This window comes from Palaemon carinicauda, chromosome 8, assembly GCF_036898095.1.
Source record: "Palaemon carinicauda isolate YSFRI2023 chromosome 8, ASM3689809v2, whole genome shotgun sequence".
Classification (NCBI taxonomy): Eukaryota; Metazoa; Arthropoda; class Malacostraca; order Decapoda; family Palaemonidae; genus Palaemon; species Palaemon carinicauda.
In genome coordinates this window covers 129,083,065-129,106,842 of record NC_090732.1, presented here as the reverse complement: position 1 = coordinate 129,106,842, position 23,778 = coordinate 129,083,065, and the positions used below count along the sequence as shown (strand labels likewise).

The window sequence follows — 23,778 nt, the reverse complement described above, 5'->3', positions numbered from 1 at the left end:
GCACATAACACATTGGGGGTACTGCATCTTATCAATGGTAAAACTAGTGAATCCGAATTTTATAAATTCTGCTTGATATTTCCGAAGTTTGGGTTTGGATGATTGGTCATACTGGGAGGTCTTACCCTTACGTTTGTCTTGCCTTTTATCTATATTTGAAGTAGAACTGGTAGATGGTAGTTCGGAAGGAATCTCATCAGTTGTTTCTGAGACACTGTTGTCAGTATCTGATGTTCCTTCCTTGTTTGCAGTCCTACGAATTATCCATCGCTCCATGTTGCTTAATATGTATATAGCTTGCTATCAAAAATTGTCCCTAAACACACACGAGGCAGCTGTGACTGAGGAAAGACTCACCGTTGACTAACTCGACTCATGTGCCGTCTTGGACTGCTGATAGTAAATGCCATATTGATAATCAGATAGATAAAATATCAATTAATTGTTATTTAAATACCAGATAAATTTGAAAGTATGTATACTGACATTTAGTTTTAAGCATCACGTAATCTGAGACCCTGAGTATCAAGCAAAAGTCAAAATTTTACTGTAAATTGGTGATGCATTGTTATTAAGCATCTGGCAACTGGTCACGCTCATTCACTGTGCGCCAACGGAGCTCAGGACTGGAAAACGGACAGGTACTGAACGTGTACGAGTGTAAATTGACAGTGAGATGGGGAGGTGACATCTCGGTTTTGTACGATGTTTCTAGGAAATGTAGGTAAAATATTGGAACTATTGCAAGTACATTGTATAATAAAATGTAATGCGTGGAAAAAAATTATGAATAATAGTTTAACACTATCAGTGGCTAGATATATAAATATATTATATTTATTGTTTTTTTTTATTTGCTTATCAACTAATCAGTTACTGATTTCATCAGTTGATTTATTTATTCATTAACTAATCTATTTATCAATCAATCAGTTTATTTACTTATCCATTAATTTTTTACATTTTATATATTCATTTAATTACTTATTTTTTCATTCATTTTTGTTTGCATTTATCTATAAATGTGTTAATTCATTTATTTATCTATTTAACTATTCAGCTATTTACTTATTTTCCCTTTTGTATATCTTAAATTTATTCATTTATTATTTCATAATTACTATTGTATTTCTTTATATGTTTAGTTTGTTTTATTTAAATATTATGTATTCATTTACCCATACATGAAAGGCCATCAGCTTTAATAATTTTGCTTCGTTTTTTATAGTTAACAGACTCGTTTGCTTAAAGGGGAAAAATAAAATGACAAAATATGAGTAAGTTACGGCAAAACTAGTATGCTATTAGCGAGGGAATATCCTACTCGTATGAGAATCAAGCGGACTGACGGATATACACCCTTGCTCAGAACTGTCAAAAATAGCAAAAAAAAGACGTTTATGTTTGATAAATCATACCTTCCAAAACTAATAATGCTAGCTTAAAATCAATGACACTACTGCATAGAAACTTAGTCCCAGCGCAGCAGTGGGGGAATCACTAGTGTGTAGTATTTAGTTTAGTTTTTGCAAAGGCCCATGGTGTTACTATTGTCCCACCCGGCTCTCTTTTCAGTGTTATTCTTAAAGATGCGTAACAATTCGTAACTAGTTACGGTAAATGACAAAATATAAGGTGTATATATGTATATATATATATATATATATATATATATATATATATATATATATATATATATATATATATATATATATATATATTTGTTGTACTAAAATATAAACATTTGGTTTATTATTGATTTGAAATATTTTAGCAGAATTATTATGATTTAGCCTTAAAACTAAAGTTGACCATAATACTATTTTTTGCTTACTTATATTTATATTTTCTTAACATCATCTCGCGACCCCCCCAAAAGCATTTGGCGACCCCCAGGGGGGTCGCGACCCCCAGTTTGAGAACCACTGCCCTACAGGATCAAAGTACTGTATATTGACACTTCCCAGGCTAGTAAAACCAGCCAAGTTGGTTATAGAACCTAGTGCCCTCTTAATGATAAGTCTCCTGTTAAAGGTCAAAGGTATTATGTTTAGAAACACATCACAAATTTTTAAAATGATTTTGTTCCTTAACTGAATACAAACCACGCTATTTACCTGTGGTAATTACTTCGGCGCAGCCGATGATGAGCCATAAAGTTTTAACGAGGGTTTCCTACCCCACCGCTAGTTAGTTGGGGGGGGGGGGTTAGCCTGCTACCCCTCCACCCTCACACACACCGGTGATTCGGCCACTTTACTTTTGGCTCGGAGAGACGACAGACCTGTCAGTGCTCTCCTCTCTTTTGACTGCCATAATTTTTGTTTGCTTTTTCTTACAGTGTTTGTGTGTGAAGTTGGCCTCTATTATCATCATGCGCACTTGCCCTGGTCTTCCCGGCCGCCCTTGTGGAACCTTTATGTCGGCCTTGGAGACCGATCCACACTCCTTATGCCCTCAGTGTAGGGGCCAACGGTATGATAGTGCTAATTTGTGTATTGAATGTAGGGAGTGGTCTACCTCCCAGTGGGAGAGGTTTGCCCGGCGACGTAAGAAGACGGCTAAACGGGATCGTTCTCCCTCCGAAAGTTCTCGGGGGAGAGAAAATCCTAGATCTTCTTCTCCCACCGCTCATTCCTCCTCCAAAGCTCCCGCTCGGGCGGCCTCTTCCGAGAGGCCGACGAACGGTAGCGTAGACCGTAATGTTGATATTGATGACCGATCCCGTGGTAAGGGAGAGGCCGCAGCCTACCATAGCGAGGCGGCTGCCCCTCCCCCCTCGAAGGAGGTAGTTATGTCTAACAAGGATCTTTTTTAGCTTTGGGCTTCCTTGGGGCTACAGGGTTTGCCCTCCAAGGCAGCCTTGTTTGACATGGTCAAACGGGGTGCGGCCGCCGAACAATCGTCAACTACAGCGGAAATAGATCCTCTGTCTGTGGTTGACGTAGTTGTTTCGGAAACATCCCATGGATCTGTCCAAACACCTGCTGTGGCTGAGGTAGCTGAAGGCTCTGTCTCTCCCTCCGAACACACTTCGAGGGAGGAGCGGAGTCCTACGGTCTCTCCTTCCACTGAGATTCCCTCTCGAGGAAGTTCTCTGGTAGAGACGCCTCTTCGGAGGCCCTTTGATGGTCAGCTTGCTGATCCCACGGCCCCTCGTGGGCATATAAGGCGGAAGGCTCGCCCTCCCCTTCGCTGTAGAGGTCTTCCTTCTCCCTTTAAGGGGGTTAGGAGGCGCCTCTTTGGCTCGTCGTCCCCACAATCCTCTGCGGATCGTTCGCGTTCCCCTTTGGAGGATGGTCGTCCGTCGGGACAAGGGTCTCCTCAACCATCTACATCGAAGGCTGCTGATGCGCTTCACGCGCCCCCTGAGTTTGCCACTGCGCAGTCTCCAGGCCCTTCGGGGTCTCAGGGACTTGAGCGCAAAACTGCGCCTCTCGTCTCTAAGCGTAAGGCTCTGCCTGCGCCCGTTGCTGTTGTTCCTGCTGTTGCTGACAAAGTGCTTCGGCGCTCTCCTGTAGGCGTTCGCGCCTCTGATCCTGTTACGCGCCAGGGTTCCCCTGCGCGCCCACGCCCATCGTCAACTGTTCCTGATGCAGCCCGCAAGCGCTCAAAGGCGCCCGCGCGCCCACCTTTACCAACGCTGCCACGCCCCCCAGTTCCTGTTACATCGCGCGCGATTCCAAAGGTGCCTGAGTCGGCGCACAGGCGCCCACAGGTTCCTACGGACTCGCTGCGTCCTATGGGGGAGAAACGTAGTGCGCGTTCACCCCCTGTTCCTGTATCACCGCGCGCGATCCAACAAGTTCCGTAGTTGGCGCACAGGCGCCTACAGGTTCTCGTGGACTCGTCGCGCCCTATAGGGGGAAAGCGCGACGCGCGATCTCCCCCTGTTCCTGTCACTTCGCGCGCTGTCCAAAAGGTTCCAAAGTCGGCGCACAGGCGCCCACAGGTTCCTACGGACTCGTCGCTCCCGACGGGGGAAGATCGCGTCGCGCGTGAACGCGCGATTCCATCCACAACGCGCTCTCCATCGCGCATTGTAAAGGAGGTTCGCGATGCGCTTTCACGCGCGGCTATTGTTCCAGCTTCCGCGTGTTCCCCAACGCGATCGCGTGGCGCGCTGACTCAACGTGTGGCTCCAGTGATGGCTAAGTTAGCGCACAGGCGCTCACAGCCTCCTCTGGAATCGCGCGCGACGCCCATCTGTCGCGCCCAGTCCCAGCTACGCGCCCTGTGCTTGTGTTCAAGGCAACTGTGAGCGTTCCTCATGCCGTTCACAACCTGCGGCAGCTGAAATAGCCTGTTCCAGAGGTGCGATCGCCAGCGCAGTTAACAACCTCACAAGCGAATAGGGCAATCCTTCCCGACTGTCGCCCACAGGTCTCTCGGGATTCTGCTATAATTCTACCGCCTTCGCGGCGAGTTCTCCCAGGCACGCGCATAGGCGCCCCGGTCATATCGCGCCCTTCCGGCTCCCACCAGGTCCCTGCGCGCCCGCGCATTCGTGCGGTTCTTGATCGTCGTACACCGACTCCTTCACCATCATGCTCTCGCGGCCTTATTCCGGCCAGCTCTCCAAGACATGACCGCGCCATTGATTCATCTGCGCGCCATCACTTTGCGGCCGCTCCCGCCCACGCGGGTGCGCGTGCAATTTTCCAGCATCACCCGCCCAAGCGGGCGCTCGCGATATTCCAGCCTCGTGTTACTCGCACGACCCTGTGCAGGGCCTGATTCACGAGCCCCAGCGTGACCGCCGGCAGGCGGATTCTTCCTTGTCTCGCTCCCCTCTCCGTAAGCGCAGACCAGCGCGCTCCCCGGAAAGATCTAGGGATTCTTCTTTTTCAGCCCAGAAGGCGAACCCTCGTTTGTTTACTCCTCCTAGGGATCCATCGGTCCCCTTCCCTCCAGAGGGAGTGTCTGCCAGCGCCGCTGTCATTCAACAGCCGTGGTTTGATACCCTTCTCAGAGCTCTTGTACGGGCTATGAAGCCAGCCGCCTCTGACTCGGGTCGCGAACCAGTGGCAGTTTCCTCTCCCCTGAAGAGGAAGAGAGGAGTTTCTCCCGTGGATCTTCCTCCGAGACCTAGGCTATCTCCTCGCAGATCCTTAGGCAAGGAGGAGGAATACCCCTCCTCAGGGGAGTCGGTCTGAGAGGATGTGTTCCCCATCACACCTTCGCTTTTGGAGTCCTGTATCCCTCCCAAGATGGAATCTAAGGACTCTTAAGACTATTCCTAAATCGTCGGCCAGGATCAGACAGGAGCAGCCTAGAGCGGTCGAGGATACCCACGCGTCCCCCCAGGAAGAGCCCTTGGGGTCAGGAGACTTCGCTGCAAGTCCATCGGGAGGCGAGCGCCAAGAATCGGAACATGCATTCTGGCAAGTTCTGTCTCATGAGGAGTCTAAACGGGATCCCAGATCCTGAGGTCCCTCCTCCTGATGGGCAGGACACAGTCCTGGATCGTATCTTTTCTCTCTCATAGGCCCTCCAGGGCCAGTGCAGCTTTGCCCTGGTCTCGGGGGATGAAGAGTGCCAGAGAGAAGATCGAGGGACAACTCGCGGAGCTTGCCTCCTCAAGCAGGTTGAGTGCCGGGTATAAGCTCCTCCCTCCTCCTCGAGTCCGTTAGAGGAGGTTCAGTATTTTGAGATCCTTGAGGAGCCTTCTTTGAGTCTTCCCTGCACCATTCCGTGGAAGCCCTCACTAGGGGACTCTCTCTTGAGAGAGACTCCAACTGGCACGTGTCCTTCTCAGCCACTGAGATCCAGAGTCATGAGAAGGTCATTAAGTGTGCCATGCAGGCCGCTTCATGGCTAGACTTCTGGCTGGGTTCTCTGGGCATTCTGGTGCGGTCCGAGGATCTGTCCAAGGAAAGCACCAGGAAAGTGCTGGAGACCTTCCTCCTCTCGGGCACTCGGACCATTGAGTTCCTGTCCCACCAGGTTACCAGCTTGTGAGCCAACACGATCCTCAAGCGTCGGGACGCAGTGGCGGAGAGGTTTCATCAGAAGGTTCCCAGCGCCGAAGCTAGTAGGCTCAGACACACTTCTGTCCTCAGCAAGAGTCTGTTCGAGCCTAAGGACGTGGAACGTACTGCCGAGAGGTGGAGGCAGTCCAATCAGGATTCCATCATCCATAGAGCCCTGACATCAAGGCCCTACAAGCCTCCGGCAGTACAGCAGCCCCGCCCTGCCAAGGACACGAAGAAGCCAACCGTTACAGCGAAGCCCAAGGTGTCTAAGGCCTTTCCTGCCAAGGGCAGAAGGGGCAAGAAGTCCTCCAGGGGGAGCAAGAACCCTGGAGGTACCAGCCTTGGCCAGAAACGCTAGGGGTGGCAATCCCCCTGCATGTCCACCAGTGGGGGGATGCCTTCAGAGTTGCGCAGCAAGGTGGCAGCAACTCGGGGCGGATGCCTGGACGATCTCTGTGATCTCTCAAGGGTATCGCGTCCCGTTCACAGCATCTCTATCTCCCCTGACAGCAGATCCAGTGTCGCTGAGCTCTCTTGCCATGGGGTCGGCAAAAGGGCAGGCCCTCCGGGCCGAAGTCCAGACCAGGTTGGAGAAGAACGCGCTCCAGGAGGTTGTGGACGGGTCCCCAGGCTTCTACAGTTGACTCTTTCTTATGAAAAAGGCGTCTGGAGGCTGGAGACCAGTCATCGATCTCTCAAGACTGAACGGGTTTGTCAAACAGACGCCGTTCAGCATGGAGACGGCAGACACGGTCAGACTTGCAGTGAGACCGCAGTATTTCATGTGCACTCTGGATCTGAAGGATGCGTACTTCCAGATCCCAATCCGTCCGTCTTCAAGGAAGTACCTAAGATTTATCCTAGATCACAAGATCTACCAGTTCAAGGCGTTGTGTTTTGGTCTCTCCACAGCACCTCAGGTGTTCACCAGAGTCTTCACCCTCATCTCTTCGTGGGCACACAGGACCGGCATCCGTCTCCTTCGTTACCTGGACGACTGGCTGGTCCTGGCAGACTCGGAGGTATCCCTTCTCCACCACCGAGACAGGCTCCCCGAGGTTTGCCGGGATCTGGGGATCGTGGTAAACCTCGAGAAGTCGTTCTCTGCAGCCCTCTCAGAGGCTGGTTTATCTAGGTATGATCATAGACACCAATCTCCACAAAGCCTTCCCATCAGACGAAAGGATTTCCAGGCTGAGGAAGGTCGCGAGACCCTTCCTCACTCGAGAAGAACTCCCATCCCAATCGTGGCTTCGTCTCCTCGGTCACCTTTCCTCTCTAACCCGCCTCGTTCCCAGCAATCGCCTCAGGATGAGATCCCTTCAGTGGCGACTGAAGTCCCGGTGGAGTCAAGGTCTTGACTCCCCGGACATCTTGATCCCTATGGGATCAGCGGAACGGTCGGACCTGGAGTGGTGGGTGGCAGAAGAGAATCTACGAAAGGGAGTGGATCTTCTCGTCTCCCCCCCAGATTTGATGTTGTTTTCGGACGCGTCAAACAAGGGGTGGGGGGCCCACGTGCTGAACCACAGGACCTCCGGCCTGTGATCAGAATTAGAAAAGTACTTTCACATAAACCTGCTGGAGAAAGGCCGTCTTTCTGGGCCTTCAAAAGTTCCACCAAGTCCTGGCGGGTCACTCCGTAGTGGTGATGAGCGACAACACCACGGTGGTGGCTTACATCAACAAGCAGTGAGGTACCTTTTCAGAACTACTGTCCCATCTTGCAGTAGAGATCCTGAGATGGTCCGAGGCCCACTCGATATCACTTACAGCTCGCTTCATTCCAGGCAAGAGGAATGTGCTTGCCGACAGTCTGAGCCGAACGACGCAGATAGTGAGTACCGAGTGGTCTTTGGATCCTCTGATAGCCAACAAAGTCCTGACTTTGTGGGGTTCCCCGACTGTGGATCTGTTTTCTACGGCGTTGAATACCAAGCTTCCGCTGTATTACTCCCCAGTCCCGGACCCCAAGGCTCTCTGGCAGGATGCCTTCCAACAACGGTGGGACAACATCGACGTGTACGCCTTTCCCCCGTTCTGTCTGATGAGGAGGGTCCTCAACAAGACCAGAACATAGGTCAATCTTTCGATGACTTTGATAGCTCCGCTGTGGCATCACGCGGATTGGTTTCCGGACCTTCTGCTGCTCCTCACGGAAATCCCGAGGGAACTCCCTCACATCACTAGCTACTCAAACAACCACACTCCAACATCTTCCACAAAGCCGTAGCTTCGCTTCGACTTCACGCATGGAGACTATGCGGCATCTCCTCAAAGAGAGAGGCTTTTCGCAACAAGTTGCGGAAAGGATGTCTGGTCACCTGCGCCGGTCATCCGCAGGAGTCTACCAGGCGAAGTGGCGAGTTTCTGTGGTTGGTGTCGTGAAAGGGGTATCTCTCCCCTCGATGCCACTTTACCAGCAATAGCGGAGTTCCTTGTGTATCTGCGGGAAGAAATGCGCCTTTCAGTCTCGGCAGTGAAAGGCTATCGCTCAGCCCTAAGTCTTGCCTTCAGGCTCAAAGGAATGGACATTTCCTCCTCGCTGGAACTGTCCCTGCTCATACGAAGTTATGAACTTACCTGCCCTCAGTCGGAAGTGAGACCTCCTCCTTGGAACGTGGTTCGAATCCTCAGGTCTCTTAAGAGGCCTCCCTACGAACCATTACGCCAGGCTTCGGATCGCCACCTTACCTGGAAGACGGTGTTCCTGCTAGCTTTGGCCTCGGCCAAGTGAGTTGGCGAACTACATGGTCTCTCATACGACGTCGCCCATTCAAGGGGATGGGGGGAGGTGACGTTCAGCTTCGTCCCTGAGTTTGTTGCCAAGACTCAGAACCAGGGAGTGCAGGACCCTAGGTTCGACTCTTTCCAGGTCTCGAGTCTTCGTTCTGTAACAAATGACTCAGATCATCTCCTACTGTGCCCAGTTAAGAGTCTGAGGTTGTATCTGAAGAGAACAGCTACAGTTCGGCCCCAGGTGCAAGCCTTGTTTGTTAGCACCGGGCCAACGAAGAAGAGGGTCACCAAGAACACCATCTCGGCCTGGATCCGTAAGGTAATCCACCTGGCCTTGAGTTCTGACCCTCCCCCGTCACGACGCCCTAGGGCGCATGATGTCAGGGGCGTAGCTGCGTCCCTGGCCTTCAAGAAGAACTTTTCCGTGACGCAGGTCCTGCAAGCCGGGGTCTGGAAGCGTCGGACTACCTTCACGGCCCACTACCTGCAAGACGTGACCCACAGGAGGCTCGATACGTTTTCTATCGGCCCTGTGGTGGCTGCACAACAGCTGGTCTAACCTCAGGCTCCTAATTGGACAAGTAGCAGAAGGTTGAGGGCATTTTTACCCGGTTTTAGTCTGTGTGAATGAAAAGATCTGTCTGGCCCTTTTCTTTTCTTCATCCTCTCCTTCCTTGGAGAAAAACAGCATCCTGGTTCTTTGCACAGCTGACCTCGAACCTCTACAGGTAAGCCATGCTCCCTTGTGTTCCTAGTATTAGCCTTTAATACTGTCATGTCCCCATACCCTGACGAGGTGGTACATGTATTGGGTTGTCCTAGCCTATGTTTCCTTATTAAGGACTCCAGGTCAACTTCCTAAGACGTGTCACTGCTCACCCTCACACACAGCTTACGTAGGCCGCAGCAGTCATAGACTGCCTGCGAGGTGCAGGGTTCCCGATCCTGGAGTTGCCTTATGAACTCAGGTTCGGGGACCCCAGGCAAGCCAAAGCCAGTATGGCAGGGGACTTACCTCCCTTCCTAAGGGTTGAGTCACCCCATGTAAATAGCGTGGTTTGTATTCAGTTAAGGAACAAATGACAAATTCGTAGATAATTTGTATTTTTCCTAACGATACAAACCTAGCTATTTACAGTTATGTGCCCGCCAGCCCTGTCCCCCAAGATAAGTCTTACCTCTTAAGTAAAGTGGCCGAATCACCGGTGTGTGTGAGTCTTCTCCTCCTCCCCCTGGAATTGACTCTGTTTTCGTACGCGTCTAAAGAAGGGTGGGGGGCGCCCGTTCTGAACCAGAGGGCCTCAGGCCTTTGGTCAGAATCAGAAAAGTGCCTACACATCAACCTGCTAGAATTGAAGGGTGTCTTTCTGGCTCTTCAGCAGTTCCAACGGTCCCTGGCGGGTCACTCCGTGGTGGTGATGAGCGACAACACCACGGTGGTGGCTTATATCAACAAGCAGGGAGGCACTTTTTCGCAGCAGCTATCCCATCTTGCAGTAGAGACTCTGAGGTGGACCGAAATCCACTCGATAACACTATCAGCTCGCTTCATTCCTGGCAAGAGGAATGTGCTCGCCGACAGTCTGAGCAGGGCCTCGCAGATAGTGAGTACCGTTTGGTCTTTGGATCCTCAGACAGCCAACAAAGTCCTGACTTTGTGGGGATCCCCGACTGTGGACTTGTTCGCGACAGCATTGAACTTCAAGCTGCCCCTGTACTGCTCCCAAGTCCCGGACCCCAAGGCACTCTAGCAAGATTCTTTCCAGCAACGGTGGGACAACATCGACGTGTATGCCTTCCCACTGTTCTGTCTGATGAGAAGGGTGCTCAACAGGACCAGGCTATCGGTCAACTGTTCGACGACTCTGGTAGCTCCGCTATGGCATCACGCGGAATGGTTCCCGGACCTTCTGCAGCTCCTGACGGAGCTCCCGAGGGAACTTCCTCCACGACACGAGCTTCTCAGACAACCCCACTCCGGCGTCCCTCACAGGGCCGTAGCCTCGCTTTGGCTTCACGCCTGGAGACTATCCAGCGTCTCCTCGCGGAGAGAGGCTTTTCGCAACAGGTTGCGGAGAGTGTCTCGGCACCTGCGAAGGTCCTCTGAGGGAGTCTACCAAGCAAAGTGGAGAGTCTTTTGTGGTTGGTGTCTTTGGAGGGGTATCTCTCCACTCGATTCCACTATTCCAGCAATAGGGGACTTCCTCGTTTATATGCGGGAAGAAATGCGCCTTTCTGTCTCGGCAGTGAAAGGCTATCGCTCAGCCTTAAGCTTGGCCTTCAGGCTGAAGGGCGTGGATATTTCTTCATCGCTAGAACTCTCCTTAATCATACGTAGCTATGAGCTTACCTGCCCCCAGTCGGAAGTGAGACCTCCTCCTTGGAACGTGGTTCGAGTCCTCAGGTCTCTTAAGAGACCTCCCTTCGAACCATTACGCTAGGCCTCCGATCGCCACCTGTCTTGGAAGACGGCTTTCCTACCCGCTTTGGCTTCAGCCAAGCGAGTTAGTGAACTTCATGGTCTCTCGTACGACATCGCCCATTCAAGTGGATGGGGGGAGGTAATGTTCAGGTTCGTCCCTGAGTTTGTTGCCAAGACTCAGAATCCTGGAGTGCCGGATCCTCGCTTCGACTCTTTCAGGATCGCGAGTCTCCGTTCTGTAACAAGCGACCCAGACCAGCTGCTACTATGTCCAGTGAGGTGTCTGAGGCACTACTTGAAGAGAACGGCTGCAGTCCGTCCTCAAGTACGAGCTTTGTTTGTGAGCACAGGCAGGACTAAGAGGAGGGTCACCAGGAACACCATCTCAGCCTGGATTCGAAGGGTTATCCACCATGCCTTGAATCCGGACCCTCCTCCGTCACGTCGCCCTCGGGCACACGATGTCAGGGGTATTGCTACATCCCTGGCCTTCAAGAGAAACTTCTCTGTGACGCAGGTACTTCAAGCTGGGGTCTTGAAGCGTCAGATGACCTTCACAGCCCACTACCTGCAAGACGTGACCAACAGGAGCCTCGATACGTTTTCTATCGGCCCTGTGGTGGCTGCACAACAGCTGGTCTAACCTCAGGCTCCTTTTTGGACAAGTAGCAGTAGGTTGAGGGCGTTGTTACCTGGTCTTAGTCTGCGTGAATGAAAGAGTATGTCTGACCCTTACTTCTTTCTTCATTCTCCCCTCTCTTGGGGAAGCAGCATCCTGGTCCTCGCATAGCTGACCTCGACGTGAGTTCACGCCAAGAATTGCGAATGAGAATAATGAAACAGAAATGAGAGAAGAAAATGTTGAATATCTAACGGATATAGATATTAATGAAGCAGATATTGTCACGGCTATAAACGAAATTAAAAATGGATCGGCAGCCGGACCAGATGGAGTTCCAGCGATTTTGTTAAAAAAAACTGCAAACACTATCGCGAAGCCGCTTGCAATACTGCTAAGACAGAGTGTAGATATGAGCGAGATATATGTTAAACATAAATTAGCTTATATAACCCCTATCTTCAAAAGTGGATCAAGACTAGAGGCAAGCAATTATAGACCTGTTAGTCTAACATCACATATTATGAAAGTGTATGAGAGGGTAATAAAAAAGAAAATAATGAACCATTTGGTCAAAAATAATTTGTTTAATATGGGTCAACACGGTTTTGTACCTGGGAAAAGTACACAGACCCAACTGATAGCACACTATGAAAACATATACAATAATATGATAAATGAAAAAGACACAGATGTGATCTATCTAGATTTTGCAAAAGCCTTTGACAAGGTAGACCATAACATATTGGAGAAAAAAATGAGAAAGCATAATATTGTGGGAAAGATAGGAAAATGGGTAAAAGAATTCCTGCAAAACAGAAAACAGATAGTGGTTGCAAATGACGAGAAATCAGATGAAGCCCAGGTAATATCTGGTGTGCCCCAAGGTACGGTATTAGCTGCACTGCTATTTGTTATTATGATCTCAGACATAGACTGTGATGTTGAAAACTCCGTAGTGAGAAGTTTCGCCGATGACACAAGAATAAGTAGAGAAATTACTTGTGATGAAGATAGGAACTCACTACAAAGAGATCTAAACAAAATATATGAATGGGCGGAGATAAATAGGATGGTATTTAACTCCGATAAATTCGAATCAATAAATTATGGAAACAGAGAAGGAATGGTGTATGCATACAAGGGACCTAATAATGAGACAATCACAAACAAGGAAGCAATTAAAGACCTTGGTGTAATTTTAAATAGGAATATGTTATGCAACGACCAAATAGCAACACTGTTGGCTAAATGTAAAGCAAAAATGGGAATGTTATTCAGACACTTTAAAACAAGAAAAGCTGAACACATGATTATGCTTTACAAAACTTATGTGCGTAGTACACTCGAGTACTGCAATGTGATATGGTACCCACACTACCAAAAGGATATTGCGCAAATAGAGAGTGTACAAAGGTCCTATACTGCTAGAATAGAAGAAGTTAAGGACCTTGACTACTGGGAAAGACTGCAATTTTTAAAACTATACAGTCTAGAAAGGAGAAGAGAACGCTACATGATAATACAAGCATGGAAGCAAATAGAAGGAATTGCTGAAAACATCATGGAGCTTAAAGTATCAGAAAGAGCAAGCCGAGGTAGATTAATAGTGCCAAAAAGCATTCCAGGTAAACTGAGAAAGGCGCACAGGACATTAATCCACTACGCACCAGCATCGATAATGCAGCGACTATTTAATGTGCTGCCAGCTCATCTAAGAAACATATCAGGAGTGAGCGCAGATGTGTTTAAAAATCAGCTCGATAAATACCTAAGATGCATCCCAGACCATCCAAGACTGGAAGATGCAAAATACACCGGAAGATGTATTAGCAACTCTCTGGTGGATATACGAGGTGCCTCACACTGAGGGACCTGGGGGAACCCAAACAAAAAAATAAGGCAATAAGGTAAGGTAACCCATGCTTCTTTGTGCTCCTAGTATTAAGCTTAATACTGTTGCGTCTCCCATACCCTGACGAGGTGGTATTTTGAACGTCCTATCCTAGAATTCCTATCTGAAGGTCTCAAGGTCAACTTCATCGGACGAGTCACACACTCCTCCACACGCTGCTTATGTAGGCCACTCGTTCCTAGCTATACTAGGAACTTGTGAGGTACAGGGGCTTCTTTTCTCTAGTGCTGCTCACTGAGGGATTGAGCCCCGGGCAAGCCGAAGTCAGTAAGGCTGGGGACTTTCCACCCTTCCTAGGGGGTAAGTCACCCAATGTAAGTAGCGTGGTTTGTATTTCGGTTACGGAACAAATGACAAATTCGAAGATAATTTGTATTTTTCCTAACCATACAAACCTTAGCTATTTACACATATGTGCCCGCCATCCCTGACCCCCAAGTCAAGTCCTACCTCTAAGTGAAGTGAAGCAAGTCACCGGTGTGTGGGGGGGGAGGGGTAGCAAGCTACCCTTCCCCTATCCCCCGCTAACTAGCGCGGGGGGGGGGTAATTAACCCTCGTTAAAACTATTGGCTCGTCATTTCAGCTGCGCTAAAAGGTAAACCCAATGTAAATAGCTAAGGTTTGGATTGTTAGGAAAAATACAAATTATCTTCGAATTTGTCATGTTTGTATCGTTAGGAAAAATACAAATTATCTAAGAATTTGTCATATTTTTCCTGAGACCTTTAAGTTACACAGTGTGCCTCAACCACCCCGCAAGGCCTAGGTCAAAAGTCAAGTGAAGATAGCACTGTTGGGTGGGTAGGAGCTACCTGCCACCTGAAAGCTAGCTGTGTTTAACTTGTTAAAAAGCTTAATGAAAATTCCAGCTTCTCGGAAATCATACTCCTATTAAAGGTTTATATGGTTAGGAATAATACAAAATTATTAAAATATTTGTATGTACATGTGTATAATACTACAGTATGTGTATGCTTGTTTTTTGTTTTAGGAAACATCGCAAGCGGCCATTTGTTACAGAGGTGGCTATGGAAAATAGAATCAAGTTTCTCCAGATGGAAGAGCAAAATATGTTTTTTTTGCGACATCCTTATCTAACTTTAGTAAGTTTTACAAGTTTTATATGGAGTATATTTTCATTTGAAGATGTTATCGAGAGTAAATTTAGATCAACTAACTATAAGCATTAATGTAATCCGTGATTAGTAATGGTCGAGTATGATCTGTTGTGGTAGTTCTAGCTCTCTTGATAGTACAGTACCCAATTCCTATGATTCCTCATTATGTTAAGTTTCTGGATGTTTTTGGCAAAACATATGGCTGAAGGTAATAATTGTGAATGTCTTTTGGGAAAATGTCTTGCTGTAGGTAATGTTCCCTAGTTTGCAGTTTGGTTTTTAAACATTTAAACTTACCTGCTGGTTATATAACAATAGCTTTATTCTTCTGTCTGGCAGAAATTAAAAATACTCGCAGCAATCACATAGATATGCCAGGTGTACACTAGCGCCACCACAGGAGCTAGGCCGAACTATTCCTCCCAGCACCAGATTTTCTTTTGCCGCCATACTGGCAACATAGAAGGAATTCACTCGTGATTAACCTGGATTTTGGCAGTATATTGGTGATGTATTCTTATATACGAGTTTTAGCATTCGATTATTTGGTTTTGTTTGATATCTGATTGCTATGTTATAGCTTAAAAGGTAGGATTAGAAATTTTTCATCCTATTTTAAACTAACGAAAGCATTATGGTGGTAGGTAAACACTCCGCCTCATCGATGACGTCACAGTCATATGACGTAAGCTTGAGTGCGACTTGCCTTTTCTTTCTTTTACTACAAAGAATGATAAGTTAATACTATCTTACAAAGTATTTAGTTATATAAAATAAAAGGATTATGTTATTTTAAGAAATTTTTTGTCCTTTTGGTATGCTTTCTTATGGATAATCTTCGATCTGTTTTAAAGATTATCTAGCGTTCAGTTTATTTATGCTACTCAGTCCTCAGTCTATCGTCACAGTATTACTCTTTGTATCGATATTTATGAAAAGTAAATTTTTCTTTAAAAACTTAATTTTTTAAGTTGTATTAGATAAAAGGAATATGTTATTTTACAATTATATTGTTCCTTTTAGTATTTTTTCTTTAGCTAATCTGTTTACAAAGATCAAACAAAATTAGCGTTCAGTTAATTTTTATATGACGTATTCATGACAATCGATATAGTCTCACGATTATTTGTATCGTTGCTTACTTGTTCGTTTTTGGAATACAGTACTAAATTTTTTCATATAATATTTATAAATGTTCCAATTGTTAAATGTGACTATTCGTCTTTTATTGGAACCCCTTAAGTAATAAGGGTTGGTTTAAATATACTGTATAGATATATTCTTTATTCCTATATTTATTCATTTAATATTTTAATATTTTATGTAAAATACTTTGTTACATTTTATATAGGATTCAGTGACTATTGCATTCTCATTCAAGCCCTTGACTAGTAAGATCTCCCTCTACAGGGGTGTCTACTTTTGGTTTTATGCCAAAGAGTTTAAAAAAAAAAAATGCAAATTTTTAGTGCTAAATTAGTGCAGTGATTTTTATTCAATACAGTGGAGGGTGCTTCTGTTCAGACCTGTCATTATCCTTGCCTTAGACCACTTTCAAGCTCCCGGACCCATGGGAGAAGTAATGTCGAGCGGCGAAGGGAAGCGAGAGGCGTAGCCTGGCGCCTACCATCTTGTAAGACCCGAGCAGAAGTTCCCTCGAGCGTTTTCTGTTGACGATTCCCAGAACGCTCGCCCTCGCCGTAGGTAAGGCGAGGTAAAAGTTTTTTCTAACACTGTTGTAGAGCTTTGGACATCAAGCGTCCAGCAAGGCTAGCTACTATCGCTACTGTAGGAGTTTGACATGATGTTGGTAACTTAGTGCTACTTCTTGTTTTCTCTTTTTCGATGATCGACCGTTCTAGACGCGATCAGCATAGTTCCGAGCGTTTGAATCGTGAGCGTCATTGTTCTGAAAATCACGCAGCGCCAAGCAGTTGCATGGCGTCAAGCTTCCAGCAGTTGCGCTTGACGTCGAGTGTCAAGCAATTAGACATAACGCCGAGCGTCAAGCTTCAAGCAGTTGGACGTGACGCCGCGTGTCAAGCTTAGCTTCGAGCGTCTAGATCGCTAGCGTCAATCGTGGACGACATTGTTCCGAGAGGCATGTGACGCTGATCGCCAAGCAGTTGCATGGCATCAAGCTTCCATCAGTTGGACTTGACGTCGAATGTTAGACTGTTAGACAGACGTGATGCCGAGTGTCGTGCAGTTCCATGGCATCAAACTTTCAACTTGACGTCTACATGACCATGAGCGTCTAGTGTTGGAACATTGTTACGCCAGGCGCTGTATTAAGAAACAAATATTAAGTAGAAAGATATTATGTTCTCAGACCAAGGCCTGCTTGAACTAATTCTTGGTGTCTATGGGAGAGCGAGTATTAAACCTCTAAAGCATTAAGGTCAGAATTCAGGACCTTAAGTAGTTGACTCCTAGGAAACAAGATATCTCTACCTAGGTTAGAGACTTGTAGGAGGAAAGGAGGGACTTTCAGAAACTCATGAGAGTTTTTTCTGAAGAGTTTCCATTTTATTATGTACCTGCTGCTCCTCGTCCTGCCTTCAGAGTTTTTTGCTAAGGAAGACGTCGAAGGAGTCTCTTTGCTCCGTAACTGAAATACAAACCACGCAATTTAATATGGGTAATTACTTTCGGCATAGCTGAAATGACGAGCCATTAGAATTTTAACGAGGGTTTACTACCCCACCGCTTGTTAGGGGGGTTAGGCCCCCTCACACACACCTGTGCTTGAGCTCACTTTGCTCTCGGCTCGGGTGGTAGTCGGACGTGTCCGCTGTCACCCTCGCCTTCTTTGACAGCCATTGTTAATGCTTTTTGCTTTTCCTTTGACAGGTGTGCGTGAAGTTGGCCTCTGCTATGCGAAAGTGTTTTGGATTACCCGACTGCCCTTGTGGCACATATATGTCGGTGGTCGAGACGGTCCCTCACACCCTATGTCATTGTAGGGGCCAGTGGTGTGATAGAAATAAAGTGTGTGGTGAGTGTAGGGAGTGGTCTACCTCCCAGTGGGAGAGGTTTTCTCGGCGCCGGAAGAAGTCCAGACGGGATATTTCTCCTTTGAAGGTTTCTTTGAAAGGAGAAAATCCCAAGGACTCTTCTTTCGTGGCCCAAACCTCCTCCGAAGCTCCTACTCGATCGGTTTCTTCTGAGAAACTGTCGAGTGGTAGCGTAGGCCATAGTTCTGTTGCCCGATCTCGGGTTTTGGGAGAGGGAGTTGTCTCCCATAGCGAGGCAGCTCCTCCTCCTCCCCCAGGGGAGGATTTAAATATGCCTGTGTCTAGTAATGATTTGTTTCAGCTTTGGGCTTCCTTGGGGCTTGATGGTTCGCCCTCCAAGGAAGCCTTGTTTGACATGATCAGGTTGGTGGCAGCTGTCAAACAATCGCCGACTTTAGCAGAGGTTGATCCTCTGTCTATTGTCGACGTTGTCGTGGCAGAGGCTTCCGATGAGTTATATCAAACCTCTGCTCGTGATGATCCTGATGTAGCTGAATGCTTAGTTCCCCCCTCTGAACATCCTTCAAGGGAGGAACCAAGTCCAACGGTCTCTCCTGCCAGTGATTCTCCCCATCGGGGGAGTTCACTCACAGAGACTCTTCTTCGGAGGACTGCTGATGGTCAGCTCGCTGACCCCACGACCCCCAGAGGGCGTATAAGGCGTAAAGCCCGCCTTCCTCTTCGCCATAGAGGCCTTCCTTCACCTCACAAGGGTGTTAGGAGGCGCCTCTTCGGTTCATCGTCACCGCAGTCCACCGCAGAGGAACCTTGCCGTCGTTCTCCAACTCTACCAGCTACAACCTTGGACCTCTCTGCAGATCGTTCGCGATCTCCCTCGATGGAAGGGCGTCCTTACAAAGGGCACGCCGACCTTCCACCCACCTGACCTGCCGCTGACGCGCTGTGGGCGCCAACACATCCCGTTGTAAAACGGGCAACGGTCCCTTCGGGGCATCAAGGGCGTACGCACAAGTTAGAGCATACGTCCCTTACGCGCCAGGTCTCCCCTGCGCGCCAATGATCACCTGCGCGCAAGCGCTCGTCGACAGAAGTTGCTCCTGTTAAAGCGCGCTAGCGCTCACCTGCGCGCCAGCACTCTCCAGATCGCCAGTGCGCTACTGCGTGCCCTTATCCTGCTGCGTGCCATGCGCACCTCTTCGGTTCATCGTCACCGTAGAGGAACCTCGCCGTCGTTCTCCGACTCTACAGCTACAACCGTCGACCTCTCAGCAGATCGTTCGCGATCTCCTTCGGTGGAAGGGCGTCCTTACAAAGGACACGCCGACCTTCCACCCGCCTGACCTGCCGCTGTGGGCGCACATCCCGTTGTAAAACGGGCAACGGTCCCTTCGGGGCATCAAGGGCATACGCACAAGTTAGTGCATACGTCCCTTACGCCAGGTCTCCCCTGCGCGCCAATGATCAACCTGCATGCAAGCGCTCGTCGACAGAAGTTACTCCTGTTAAAGCGCGCCGGCGTTCACCTGCACGCCAGCACTCTCCAGATCGCCAGCGCCCTTATCCTGCTGCGCGCCATGGGCAACTCCATTCTCCTGCGCATCAACGATCTCCTGCGCACCCACGATCTTCTGATCTCGGTGCAGTTGAGAAGTCAACTTCTTCCCCTGCTCGCCAGCGCTCACCAACGTGCCATCGATCGCCAACGCGCCATATGTCCCCGCCTGCACACCACCCTTCACCAGCGCGCCCTCGTGCGCAGTCTCCGACGCGCGCCCTCGTGCGCAGTCTCCGACGCGCGCCCACGAGGTTGCGCACGCGCCCACGCCCATCACCACACCCAGATATGCGCTCTCATGCGCTCTCATGCGCTCTCATGCGTGCCCATGCGCAAGGGATCTGTCTCCTGCGTGCGCCCAACGTTATCGCCCGCACGGGCTCTTCGTTTGGACCCTGCTCGCTAACAGTCATGTTGGCGCGCGGGGGCGCTTATTCATCCTTCAGCGGCCCTCTGCCTTTTCCAGCCTGCGCCCCCTCGCCATCGCCCTCGTGCGCGCCAACAGTCTCCCGCGCGCAACCCAGGGCAATTCCATCGTGCGAGCACCAGCACGCTCCCCAGCGCGATCCCATGCACGAGGCTGCAGGACAACGCGCGGCTAGGTCATTATCATCATCATCATCATCCCCTCCCCCCGGAAGCGCAGAACAGCACGCTCGCTGGTGGGAGGGAGGATTCCGGATAGGTCCAGGGACTTTTCTCCTTCATCTTTTCAGGTGAACCCCCTTTGGTAACTCCTCCTAGGGATCGGTCGATCCCCTTCCCTCCAGAGGGAGTTTCTAAGTCAGCAGCCTTGGTTTGGGTCCCTGGTCAGAGTGGTCATGCAGGCTTTTAAGCCTGTTCTCTCTGAGCTGGGCCACAAATCATTGGCAGCTTCTACTCCCCTGAAGAGGAAAAGAGGAGTGTCTAACGTGGCAACTTCTCCGAGGGCGAAGCTGACTCCTCGTAAGTCCTTGAGGAAGGCCTCCTCACCCCCCAAGACTTTCAATCCCTCCTCTTCGGACGAAGATTCCCGTCCTCAGGGGAGTCACGCGAGGTGAGGCGTTTCCCCATCGCACCATTGAGGGAAACCCCACCTCGCGCTGGAAAGTCTTCTCGGGTAGGGGTGGAGAAGAGCCTCCCACCATCGCTGTTGGAGTCCTACATCCCTCCCAGGAGGGAATCGAAGGACTCCAAGATGTTACCAAGTTCATCTTCAAGGATTATACCGGAACCAGCCAAGCACTCAGAGAACGTCCATGAGTCCCCCCAAAGAAGAGTCTTTGGGGACAGGACACTTCGCTGCTAGCCCTTCAGGAGGGGAGCTGCAGGAGTCAGAGCATGCGTTCTGGCAGGTTCTGACCCTTATGAGGAATGTCAATGGGTTTGCAGATCCAGAGATTCCCCCTCGTGAGGGCAAAGACATGGTCTTGGACCGAGTCTTTGGGACTCAAAAACCCTCAAAGGCCAGTCCTGTCAAGGACAAGAAAGGCAATAAGTCCTCCAGGGGAGGAAAGAATCCTAGAGGGAGCGGCCGAGCCTGCAAACGCTAGGATTGGCAGTCCCCCTACATGTCCACCAGTGGGGGGGATGCCTACAAAGTTGCGCGAACAGGTGGCAGCAACTCGGGGCCGATTCCTGGATTTGTAATCAGTCAAGGATATCGCATCCCGTTCACAACATCTCTACCTCCCCTGACAGCAAATCCAGTGTCGTTGAGCTCCCTTGCCATGGGATTGGCAAGGGGGCAAGGCCTTCGGGCAGAAGTCCAGACCATGTTGAAGAAGGGCGCTCTCCAAGAGGTCGTCGATGGGTCCCCAGGCTTCTTCAGTCTACTCTTTCTTGTAAAGAAGGCGTTGAGGCTGGAGACCAGTCATCGACTTCTCAGCTCTGAACAGGTTTGTCAAGCAAACTCCGTTCAGCATGGAGACCGCAGACACGGTCAGACTTGCAGCGAGACCGCAAGACTACATGTGTACACTGGACCTGAAGGACGCGTACTTCCAGATCCCAGTCAATCCGTCTTCAAAGAAGTACTCAAGATTCAGCCTAGACAACAAGGTCTACCAGTTCAAGGTGCTGTGTTTCGGTTTTCACCAGTGTGTTCACCTTAATATCTTTGTGGGCACACAGGATTGGCATCCGTCTTCTCCGTTATCTGGACGACTGGCTGATCCTAGCAGACTTGGAGTCAGTCCTTCTTCGACACCGAGACAAACTTCTGGGACTTTGCCAAGATCTGGGGATCATGGTAAATCTCGAAGTCCTCTCTGCTTCCCACTCAAAGACTGGTATATCTAGGCATGATCATAGACACCAATCTCCGCAAAGCCTTGCCCATCAGACGACAGGATAGCAAGGCTGAGGAGGTTCGTAAGTCCTTTCCTCAGACGAGAAGAACTTCCATCCCAATTGTGGTTACATCTCCTTGGTCACCTCTCATCCTTGGCCCGTCTAGTTCCCAACGGTCGCCTCAGGATGAGATCCCTCCTATGGCGACTCAAGTCCCGGTGGAATCAGGGTCACGATTTCTCAGATGTCATGATCCCTAAGGGTCCTGCGGAACAGACGGACCTTCAGTGGTGGGTGACAGACGAGAACTTAAGAAGGGGAGTGGATCTTCTCGTCCTCCCCCCGGATTTGATGCCGTTTGCGGACGCCTCAAAGAAAGGGTGGGGGCCCACGTTATGCAACACAGGACCTCAGGCCTGTGGTCAGAATCAGAAAAGTGCCTCCATATAAATCTACTAGAAATGAAGGCCGTATTCCTGGCTCTTCAACAGTTCCAACAATACCTGGCTGATCACTCTGTGGTGGTGATGAGCAACAACACCACAGTAGTGGCTTACATCAACAAGCAAGGAGGTACCTTTTCAAAGCAGCTATCCCATCTCGCAGTAGAGATACTGAGATGGACCAAAGCCCACTCGATTCCACTATCGGATCGCTTCATTCCAGGAAAGAGGAATGTGCTTGCCGACAGTCTGAGCAGAGCGTCACAGATAGTGAGTGGTCTTTGGATCATCTAGTAGCCAACAAAGTCCTGACTTTGTGGGGTTCCCCCGACTGTGGATCTGTTTGCTACAGGACTGAACTTCAAGCTTCCGCTGTACTGCTCCCCAGTCCCGGATCTCAAGGCGCTCTGGCAAGATGCCTTCCAACAACGTTGGCGATTTTATAGAGATAGGACTCTCGGCATTCTGTCCTGTTTGCCTGCCACTATGATAAGAGTGGGGATGATTGTATTCTTGAAATGCTCTCAGTCCCATCAAGCGGGTTTGGCATACACTTGAGCCACTCTAATCATAGTGGTACCATCCCTTTGTGGTAGGGTAGGGAGTGGACATTTGGTAAGCAGCTTTCACAGGTGTCATTGGTGGAGAAATTAATTCCAGGAAAGGCTAACGGTGTCTGCTTTGGAATTTCAGACAGTCTTAATTTTTTCTCTCCCTTAAACTTTATTTTTTTCCATTGTTTTTTTTCATTGTTATTATGACCCCTTCCCTCCCCCTGAAAAAATAATTAATGAGTAAACTTAATATTCCCCGTACCCCTTGATCAAATGGCGAACCCCAGACACCGTTGACGACTTCTGCTTGTTAAAATAGGGAAAGCTCTGTTGACAACCTCGGCAATAAAAAGGATTCCTCCAACAATACTTCTCTGACCAGTGTTGTTAAAGACAATTTATCGGCACTGGTGGAAAATGATGCTTGTAATAACCGTAATACTTTACTCTCTGGTTCTGGCTCATTACCAGATCCAACAAAAAATCTGAAAATTCTCCACTTAAAAAACATACCAATTGGTTGTAGCTATGACATAATTCATGAAGCCTTCTGTAAATTTGGGGCAATCAAAGAAATTTTAATGGAGCTTAATGGTAGTAAAGGCTTTTGGGAAGCTTGGGTATCATTTTCAAGTTTTGAGATTGCTTTAGAAGCAAACAAATATTTAGAGAGCTTAAAAATTGACATTGTTTGATTTCTGGGGCTCTATGTGATAAAGCACCAAGACAGCTAGAGGTATATAAACCAGAAGAATGGATGCAAAAAGAAATAGAGCATAGACTTCCAGAAGTAAGAACCCCCAAGCCCCCAACATGGATAATTGCATCTGGGAAGATAGATAATTATAACTATTATAAGATTAGTAAATTTATACAAAAAAAAGTTGGTTTAATTAAAAGTAAGGATATTAGTAGATACAGTAAGCAATCTGTTTTGATTAATGCAAAATCAGATACTCAAGCTCACATGCTTTGTGGCATGAAGATTGCAGAAATTGATCCTATTAAGGATATTAAACCACATATGAGCTTCAGCTATGGTAAAGGGGTAGTTTTTGATAAAGGGGATCTATATGAATTCTCAGAACCAGAAATTCTGGACATGTGCCCTGCTAATGTTTGGAAAGTAAGTAAGATCCCTCAAACAAGCATGGTAGTTTTAACATTTGAAACCCCTGTTATACCAGA

General features: G+C 48.6%; 1 protein-coding gene across 2 annotated transcripts in view; it reads left to right on the top strand.

Annotated features, from left to right (window-relative positions):
- The window catches only part of LOC137645914 (large ribosomal subunit protein mL63), a 186,262-nt gene that overhangs the window by 114,992 nt on the left and 47,492 nt on the right, over window positions 1–23,778 (top strand). For both annotated transcript variants that reach the window (XM_068378957.1, XM_068378956.1), the window contains exon 2: window positions 14,663–14,774. In XM_068378957.1, coding sequence (XP_068235058.1) covers window positions 14,663–14,774 — 112 coding nt within the window. The remainder of the gene's footprint in view (window positions 1–14,662; window positions 14,775–23,778) is intronic.